Source organism: Rutidosis leptorrhynchoides, chromosome 4 (genome assembly GCF_046630445.1).
Source record: "Rutidosis leptorrhynchoides isolate AG116_Rl617_1_P2 chromosome 4, CSIRO_AGI_Rlap_v1, whole genome shotgun sequence".
In the NCBI taxonomy this organism is placed as follows: domain Eukaryota; kingdom Viridiplantae; phylum Streptophyta; class Magnoliopsida; order Asterales; family Asteraceae; genus Rutidosis; species Rutidosis leptorrhynchoides.
The window spans coordinates 102,446,755-102,457,448 of NC_092336.1; the positions used below are offsets into that span (position 1 = coordinate 102,446,755).

A 10,694-nucleotide genomic window follows, 5' to 3' on the forward strand; every position below is an offset into this window, starting at 1 on the left:
AAATACATAAGATTACGAGCGTTACGCTTACTCCATTCACCGAAGAAAATCGTGTCGTTCGCATATTGCAAGTGAGAGACCACAACCTTTTCTAAACCGACTTCCACCCCCTTGTACAAACCTTTATCTACCGCGATCTTTGATAAAATATTGAGTCCTTCTGCCGCTATAATAAATAGGAAAGGTGATAATGGGTCGCCTTGTCTCACCCTTCTTTGCAAACGAAACTCCCAAAATGGAGAGCCGTTTATTAGAATGGAGATGGACGCCGACTCTAAACACGAAAGGATCCATTTTCGCCACTTAGCCCCGAAACCCATACAACCCATGACCTCCAAGAGATAATTCCAATTAAGAGAATTGAACGCCTTTTCGAAGTCAACTTTAAAGATCAAACCATGATTTTTATTGCGCTTGAGATCATCAACTACTTCGTTCGCAACTAGAACACTATCTAAAATGTATCTACCCCCGAGGAAAGCACTTTGTTCTGGTCCAATAAGGCGTGGGACCACCCATCTTAGTCTAAGGGAAAGCATTTTCGCGATAATTTTATAGTAGCTACCGATGAGACTAATCGGTCGGTAATCGCCAAAGGAGAGAGGATCGAATTTTTTGGGGATAAGAGACACGAACGACGCGTTACAACCTTTAGAAAACTCCCCATTAACCCAAAACCAATTGACTGCCGCAATTAAGTCGCCTTTCACGATGTCCCAATATTTTTAAAAAAATCCCAAGTTAAAACCATCCGGCCCGGGGGCTTTCGAGCTGCCACAACAATTAACCGACTCTCTAACTTCGGCCTCAGAAAATGGCAACTCAAGGTCAGTTGCTTCCTGTTCAGAAATCGACATGTACGACAAACCATCCAAGCTTGGTCGCTCATTACCTACCTCACTAAATAATGTTTGAAAATGAGAGGCTGCTGCCTCTTTGATCGTGACCGGATCTACACACCATGCACCATTTACCGAAACACCTCGAATGTTGGTTTTGTTGTAGTTTCTACGTAACGAGTTATGAAAATACTTGGAGTTTTCATCACCTTCTATCATCCACCGCACCCGTGCCTTTTGTTTCAACATCCTACATTTTATTTTTTCCTTGTCTAACCAAAGCTTCCTCGACTTCATCCAATTCTCATATTCAACTGAATCAAGACTCCCCGATTCTGCCTTAAGTTCGAGGTTCGTAGCCTCACGTTTTGCATTTTCAATTTCGACATCCAAGTTACCGAAGTGAGTTTGGCTCCAAATTTTGAGGGCCTCTTTCAATCTTTTCAATTTATTACGAAAAACACAATCTTTCCGGTTTCCTTCTAACGGGGCTGACCAAGATTCGGCGATGACTTGATCAACATCTTCCACATGAAACCAATCGTCGAAGACTTTAAAAGGTTTAGGACCAAAATTAACTTCCCCATCTGAAAGCATAATAGGACAATGATCCGACTTCAATCTATCTAAAGCAATCACTTTCAAGCCCGACCACAAGTTAAGAAAATCCCCCAAAACAAGAAATCTGTCCAATTTCCTCATCTTGACCCCGTCGTCACTAACCCTAGTAAATTTTCTCCCACCCATCGGAATATCCACTAGCATGTTTTGATTAATAAACTCATTAAACATCTTAGCTCGATTCTCAATGAATTGACAATTTAATCTTTCGGAACTATTCCTAACCTCGTTGAAATCACCACAAATCACCCACGAAACCCCGCTAATATTTAGGATGCTGTTAAGCGAGTCCCACATCTTCCTTTTGTTAACATCATCATGCGGCCCGTATACATTCACAATAATCGTTTCTTTACCCTAATCCTTCCAAGAACCCCTAATGGCCACAAAATAATCACTTATCTGTTCTCCGCTAACAACAAATGCATTTTTATCCCAAATTATCAATTGCCCTCCCGACTTGCCGATCATCTCCTTTTGGATGTACCCACAATCTTTAGAACCCCGGAGTCCGAATACCCAATTATCTCCTACACTATGACATTTGGTTTCCTGAAGAACGAAAATGGTAGGTTTCTCCGAAATACATAATTTTCTAACATCCCCGAATTTGCTTTCTTTCCCTGACCCAAATCCCCAAATATTTAACGAAATTATCTTCATTTAAAACCACAAGAATGAAACAGAAAAAACAGAAGCTTTTGAGCATTCTTGGTCCATTTTACACCAAGATTCGTGCCAAACTCCTCAATGCCAATGCTACTTTCCGAGATTAAATGCCTTAAATCTTCATTCCTGCTGTTACGAGATGAAGAAGAAGATTTACCTTTAGCAGATGATTTTGGAATGCCAGACCCCTTCGACTTCTTTTCCCCAATGCAACCGTCGGAGCAATCTACACCTTTTTTCCTTCTGTAAACTTTATTAGCGTGCAATAGTTTCGAAGAAGCCTTCCAGTTACCAGCCGAAATCCAACCGCAATTAGATGAATCAGAACAGTACGCCTTTTCTTTTTTATTAACCTTCAATTTCGATCTTTGAATATTTACGGGTTTATCTGGAACATCTGTAACATCCAAATTAGAACCAGGCATTTTTGTAGGCCCAACATCACAAGGATCACCCTTTGGAACAGGCCCAATTAATTGGCTTGAGCCCACATACACATCAGTAGAAATATCAGTCTCGCCCAAGTCTTCCACTAAAACCACATCATTTGGATCCATTGGGTCGTTCGCCTGAGAAGGTCCATTAGTGTCGAAGAGTTTACTTGGGCCAGACAATCCTACAGCCTGCTTCGCTTGGAATTGATTAGGCGTGTTACTTTTTTCCTGGTTATGAGACCCACCATTAATTATCTCCACATTCCCCAAAGATTTGGAAATCTCCACTACTGGAGTTGCCCTCACTTTATCCAACCTATTATCATTATAATTATTATTTCCAAAAAGCTGTTTGGTACCCATGCTTGAAGACCCATCATCTTCCACCGGAGTAGGGGGACGGCGGCGATGCAATGTTGATCGAAATTCACCATCTTCCAATTCATCGTCGCTATCATCAGAATAAGTATTGGATATATCGTCCGAACCCGAATAATCTTCCCAATCAGACACGTTGCTAACCTCAAGATCCAATTCAATTCTATCAAAAGATTCAATTACATTCACAAACTTGCACAATGATCCTGCAACTAACTTCACCACCCCAAAGATGTGTTCATCTTCTTTCGTATGAATCAGGACTTTCCCAGTAATTAGATTCTGTTTTCCATGAATGATATTACAATTTTGGAACTCGATGGCCTGCCCCCACCAATTAGCAATTGAATCGAATGTGGAGATATTCCAGTATCTAAATGGAACGCCAATGATATCCACCCACACAAGTCTACCATGATTGAAATACCCACCGTCCCAAGGTTTTAGAGACTTAAAGCAATTACTAAACGGCCTATCGTGCCCTTCAATAATGTTTGTTGCAGTACTTGCGTTGTCACAAATAATTAAAACACATAATCCACCAATGTATTTAAGATGGAAACCAGCAAACCCATTGGCCTCTCCCAAAGTAGTGATAAGATTGAGTGAGCCAATGCTCTTAATTTCTCCCAGTATAACATGATCCTCCATGTTATTGAAGGATATATTATTCTCGACATCAACAGTTCTTGCCTTCTCTACCTCCTTTAGTAACTTTCTCTCCCAACTCTTTTTCAAGAGTTTTACCCGCAAATCATCCTTGAAACGGTCATCACGATATCTACAATTGTGAATAGGAGCACCAAAGATGGTATTCCTTCACCTTGAACCATACACTTCATTCAAATCCGGGAATTCTTCCCCCGATGGCGGTTGAAATACATTACCAGCAGAAGTTGCTTTAGGTCTCCATACCTGACCAATCGACACCTTGTCTCCCCTGACCGGAGGTCGGCTATTAGCATGCACATTATTGTCTCTGCTTGTGGCTTTGAAAACCCTAATAGGTCTTGAATCGAACTTGATACTCTCTAGTCAACGTAGAAGGAGGTCTACGTCAACCACACCATGAAATCTAGCGAAGGCAAATTTGGATCCGCATCGTAGCCTTTTGCCTGCTAGATATATATCTCTAAGATCACCAAAAGGCTTGAAGATCCTCCATAGATCGGAGATGCTCCAATGGTCACCGAAGTTGAAGAACATAAAAGATGTTAAACGATACCCGAAAAACCTTGAAACCGAATCCCTAGTGTTGCCCTCGCCTGCTCTCAGTCCGTTCGAACCAACCTTGTGTGCATCACTCGAAAATTTTGGATTCTCTCTCCTCACCCTTTCTCTCTCACACACACTCATTCTCTTTACTTTTGTAATATCAATATTTTTTTTATACTAAAAGCCAAAATTATAAGCTTATAAATAAGGACCATTTTAACTCATTTTTACTCCACATTTTCTTAAACTAAAAATACACACTTGAATGCTCTTATATCATACTTTAATCTCAGCAACTTTCCACCTCATAATCAAGGTAAAATACTTCTTAAAATCCTTGTTCAATTCCTTGTATATTTGCTATCTTATTATACTTATAAAACTTGTAAAAACTAGAACTTGTTTTGGTGAACACCAAGCTTGTTTGAAAAACTAATCTAATCTTTCTAACTTAACTCTAATAACACTTATTTATATGTATTATGATGTTATATTAAGTTAATATAAGAACTTATAACTTGTACATATGAAGAACACCTTGAAACTTAACATATATCCTTTAATCTCCATTCGGTAAAAGCGGGCTGTTTTGGGTTGGGAATTAAAAACCTATCTTAGACTTTGAGTTCGAGGCTAAGACTTTGGAAATATGTTAATATATGTAAATAAGACTTCTAGTATTTTTTTCATGATTTTAGACAAAGTGAAAGTATTTTATCAAAAATCATATATTGGGTGGATGCCGGGATTTTTCCAAATCTGTCCACCGACACAAAAAGAGGGTAAAGCTCTAAAAATTACTACTTGGGATGAACTTTTCGAATTTATTTTGTAAAATTTACTTCTTAATGAATCCATAGCAATTTGATTCACTTTAAACGGAGTTGTAATGATTATTTGGCGAGCAAAACAAATTCTGCTAAAATTAACGTTGAATGGACGAAATTTATATTATAAAAACTATATTAACCATATCCTTGTTAACTTTTACTATATCCTATATATATTTGGATATGTTATCAGTAGTATAACAAAATATTATAATCTTGGTTAATTCTGTGATTGTATATATGTATAATAATATTCTTGGTACGTCCTAACACAATAAGTATACAATACGTTTTGATAAATCCTAAGACAATACGTACACAATACGTCTTAGTTAATTCTAAGACAATACATATACAATACGTCTCTGGATTGATGCAAAGACAATACATATACAATACGTCGTGGGGTAATTCTAAGATTATATATATATATATATATATATATACCGATTATTGGACTGTTGGACTTTTCGGACTGTTTTGGACTACTAACAAAAGATTACTAACAATGGACTACTAACATAAAATGTTAAAAATTATTATATAAGTATTCTATGAACTTGCTTTATTTTATTCTTATGTCGTATTATTATCTGAATCGTTATTATTGTTATAGGTTCGTTAATCCAAGGACGCCGGTCATATTTTTAATAAGTTGAAAACTTATTATTAATATACTTTTACTACTGTGAGTATATAGTCCCATTTTTAAACTTTACAAATATTTTGGGATGAGAATACATGCATTTTATGTTTTACGCCATAGACACAAGTACTTAAAATACATTCTACGTTGAGTTGTACCACTTTGCATATCTTCCCTAATAGCTTGGTAACTAATATTTACATGTTGTAAGAACATGTATACGCGAATCCTATTGATAGATCTATTGGGTTTGACAACCCCAACCGGGCTAGTCGCTCTAGTATCGTAAACGGTTGCATAGTACTTCGTTTTTACTACACTTGGTACAGTGTAGGTGTTACGACCCGGAAAATTTCGACTAATTTTAAACCAAACTCTCAATATGATTTAATATTTTCTACACGATAATCAAAGTCTGTGATGTTGAATCTCAAAATTTTGAACTATTTCATATATTCAATTGACCTTCGACTGTGTTCGACGATTCACGAACAACTAATTGTAAATAGATATGTGTGTATATGTATAAATAATAATTGGAGGTATAGTTTGAAATATTAAAAGTTATTGTCATGAAATATGATATTATAATATTTAGTATTTAAAAACATAAATGAAAGTATATTAAAGATAAATATTAAATAATTGTAATATGCTCGATTGATAATAAACAAGTTAAATTCGAAATTATATGATTCTAAAATAAACGGTGATTCGAAAATGAGTTATATAAGTTATAGGCTTAGTAGATATGTATTTAACAACTATTTGATAAGTTTTAAATTTTTTTTTACTTGGGATCAGGAGTGGACAGTGAGTTAAATTTTTTTTTTTATTTAATGATTGAATTTTATACCATAATGACTGAAATAAATAAAGACATTTAATTTAAAAATTTGGGATTTTTTATCCATCACTGAGTAACAACGGAGTACGAAATAATACCCCTAAATATATGTCGACATAGAAACGGTTAAAAATTATCACATGAATTGAATTATTAAAAGTAACATTACTGTGTCTAATTGAATGATTGATAACCGTTTTTGTTCTTTCCTTTACCACCTACCCCCAATCTCATCTATCTATCATATATGTATTATATTTTTCTTCATCTCAGTGCACTATCTATATATATGTACGTAACACATGAAATATTATATATCTATTTATGTTTTTGGCAACCATTGCAACTATGATACACCACCTTCTACAGCCTCAATCTCTTTCCCTTCTCTCTATATCTCCCTCTCACTCCTAGTTTTGCTCGATAACTATCTTCATCGAACTCAAGATCAGCACCAAGAACTAAAACCATCTTCGATCAACCGTTATAAAATCGAACACCACAATACACCTTATTTCTCTGCTTCCTTTCAGTTCACAACCATTAATCACCATATACACCACCCGAAACTGTTGTTGTTTGTTTTTGTTCGAAGATCATCACACCCATTTCATCTTCAACAACCCGACACCCAAACTCTTCAACACCACTTCCAAACCCAACTTGAACACCATCATTACTTTTCTTTCTTCTTCACCATTGAGCTACGATTACAACATAGTAAACCACCACCTTGATCACCAATTTTTGCTAAACTACTACAAATATTCTATCTGTTTTCTTCTGTTACTTCGAACCATCCAAAAACCATAGTGTCATCTCACTCTTTCTCTCTTACTCGACAACCATGAACAACCATCACTCAACCATCTCGAACCGCCACCACCTCCATCACTAACCATCATTACCAAGAACCTCACACTATATCACTCTCTCTCTCTCTCTTAATTTGTTGCATCGGTTTTCTATATATAATCAAACCACCATTACCATGAATATTTAGACAACCACTAATCCCTTCGACACCCTCATCAGCATCTTTAACCGAATTTAAAACTCTCAAACCCATCGTGAATGTATAAACTTGCTGCTGCCCAAAACGTCGCTACATCATTTTTCTCTCTTTCTTGAATTTCTTATTCGTAAACCTAGATCAACCTTTCAACTTCTTTTCTCTCGAACCCTGTTGCATTTGCGTGTTGTCTCCGTCGAAAACAGACATCCAAAGCAGCGACTAACTGCTGCAAAGCTGCTATGCCTACTATTCGTTACTCTTAGGTCAAGTACCTTAACAAAAGAAAAGGGGATTTATAAATTAAAATAAGTGGGATTATAGAATTAATAATATATGATGATGTATTAATAAAACAAGTGGGATAAAGTGACCAATTATGGCCGACCAAAGGGAGGCAAATAAAGGAGACGTTTTTTTTTATTGAGTGTGATTATTTTTTTTAAACTAGTGAAGTGTTCCATGGAAGTATACCACATGTTTACTGGATCGAAGAAACAGGCCTGTATCCTATTATTATTAAGTTGGGCCGAAGTCCAATAAATGTTCCTGTTGGGCCGTGATTCTTCAACTGTCGGGCCGAGTTCTTCCTTTGCTATTTGGGCAGAAATAAATAGATATAAATTTACGGTATGTAAATTAAACAGAAACGAAAGAATGGAGGGTTAGTTAGGGTGTTGTCTTTGTGAGCGAGAGGTTCTGGGTCCGAGCCCTAGCAAGGGCAATTATTTTTTTTTAGAGCCTTTTTCTTGTAAGGTAGTTATTATTATTATTATTATTATTATTATTATTATTATTATTATTATTATTATTATTATTATTATTATTATTATCATTATTATTATTATTATTATTATTAATATTCTTAATAGTTAAAAGTATTAGTATTATTATCATTATAGTTATTAATATAAATATTAGCATCATTATTATTATTAGTAAAATCATTATTTTTTTTAATAATTATTATTTATTATTATGAAAATTAATATTTTTAAAAAAGTATCATTTTTATTAAAGTATCAATTTTTATTATCTATATTAAAAGTATCATTTTTAACCCTATTATCATTATTATTATTTTTACAATTACTAATATTATTTTAGTATTACTATAATTTTAACAAACAAACGATATATATATATATATATACAAAAATATATTTATATGTATATATACAAAAATATATTTACTATATATAGCATAACAAAATTTATATTTTTATGTAATGAATATATTAAACATATAGGTTAATAATATAAAAATAATATAACTAATAAATTATATATATATATATATATATATATATATATATATATATATATATATATATATATATATATATATATATATATAACTTTGTTCAATTACAATAAATGTGTGTTAATATATATATACATGATATAGGTTCGTGAATCCGACGCCAACCCTATACTTGTTAAATGTCGTCCTATGTATTTTTACTACAAAATACAATTGGTGAGTTTCATTTGCTCCCTTTTTAATTGCTTTTGCAATATATATTTTTGGGCTGAGAATACATGCGCTGCTTTTATAAATGTTTACGAAATAGACACAAGTACTTAAAAATACATTCTACGTTGAGTTGTACCACTGGCATATTTCCCTGTAGCTTGGTAACTACTATTTACATGGGTATTGTAAACGCGAATCCTGTTGATAGATCTATCGGGCCTGACAACCCCAACCGGACTGGACGACCAGTATTCAACGGTTGCACAGTACTTCGTTTCGTTACTACACTTGGTACAGTGTAGGGAGATTTCATAATAAAGGGAATATGCGACGTTGATTAAATGTTAAGTATGGTTACCAAGTGCTCAACCACTTAGAATGCTTTACATACACTTGCGAGTGTATTATGTTTATGATTATGAAATCTTGTGGTCTATTAATATATTAAAATGATTGTTATGATAAACCTATGAACTCACCAACCTTTTGGTTGACACTTTTAAGTATGTTTATTCTCAGGTACGAATTAAGTCTTCCGCTGTGCATTTGCTCAATTGAAAGATATTATTTGGAGTCATTCATGGTATATTTAGGTCAGTACCTCACAATGGGACCAGATGATGATGACTTCGTCCAGGTGGATTAGGACGGGTTATTAGAGGTGGTATCAGAGCGGTGGTCTTAGCGAACCAGGTCTTGCATTAGTGTGTCTAACTGATAGTTGTTTAGATGCATTAGTGGGTCTGGACTTCGACAGAGTCTGCATGTTAAAAGTTTTGCTTATCATTTCTTGTCGAAAATTACCTGCTTATCATTCTTAGTCTAGACACATTTTACTGCATTGACTGCATGAATAGTGTATAGACAAAAATTCATATCTTAGCGTATATGCTATTGTAGACTTTGCTTGACAGCTTCCGAAGATTCCTCCGTAACTTATGGGATTTTAATATTATATATGCATATGTAAATTATGTATTTCAGGGTACTAATCTACATCCTATAATCTATTTCTTATCGAAAATCCTTCATCTGATCGTACGAGATTAATCCCTCAATTAGTTCGAATTCCTCGGATTCCGACAGCTATTTCGATATTGAGTTTCACCTAAGCTCCGAAAGCAGTGTCACTAGAATGAATCAACCAATCATCCATCCCCAAATCATCTGATGAGTTCGTAGTCGACTTAATCAATGGAGACGCGAAGAAGGCGATCCTTTTCACCAACCGAATTTACCTCTTGACGATGAACCTGAAGCACTTACCGGTGAACCAATCCGAAATACCATTTTCACCCTCATTTCCAGAATATCTCGTCATGATTACATACTATCTCAGATTCTGAACCTTATTCAATCGCTCATTTTTACCGACAATCATCCCGGAGTAATCAAAGAAGTCAACGAGCTTCGTGCCTGAGTGATAATTTTTGGAGAATGTGGTGCAAAACTTACCAGCTTCAACAACATCACCAGTACCAACAGTACCATCAATAAACAGCACCAGTACCATCAACAATCCGTGCCTCAACCTCTCATTCTGTACCTCGAGTATAATTATCGTTCTACGAATTGTTCTACATCATTTATCTTCGTTCGACATGACGATTATGTAATCTCTAATGTTTTAGAGATTATATATTCTTATTCTAATGGTAAATCAAATGAGTCAAATATCATATTGACTCATTAAAATCCTGACTACATCTGAAGAAAATATATATGT

General features: G+C 34.9%; 1 protein-coding gene across 1 annotated transcript; it reads right to left on the reverse strand.

The window, feature by feature from the left end:
- Positions 1-725: 725 nt before the first annotated feature.
- LOC139840864 (uncharacterized) lies at positions 726-1,757 on the reverse strand. The gene has a single exon (XM_071831106.1). The coding sequence runs from the start codon at positions 1,755-1,757 to the stop codon at positions 726-728; it is 1,032 nt and encodes a 343-aa protein (XP_071687207.1).
- Positions 1,758-10,694: the final 8,937 nt, after the last annotated feature.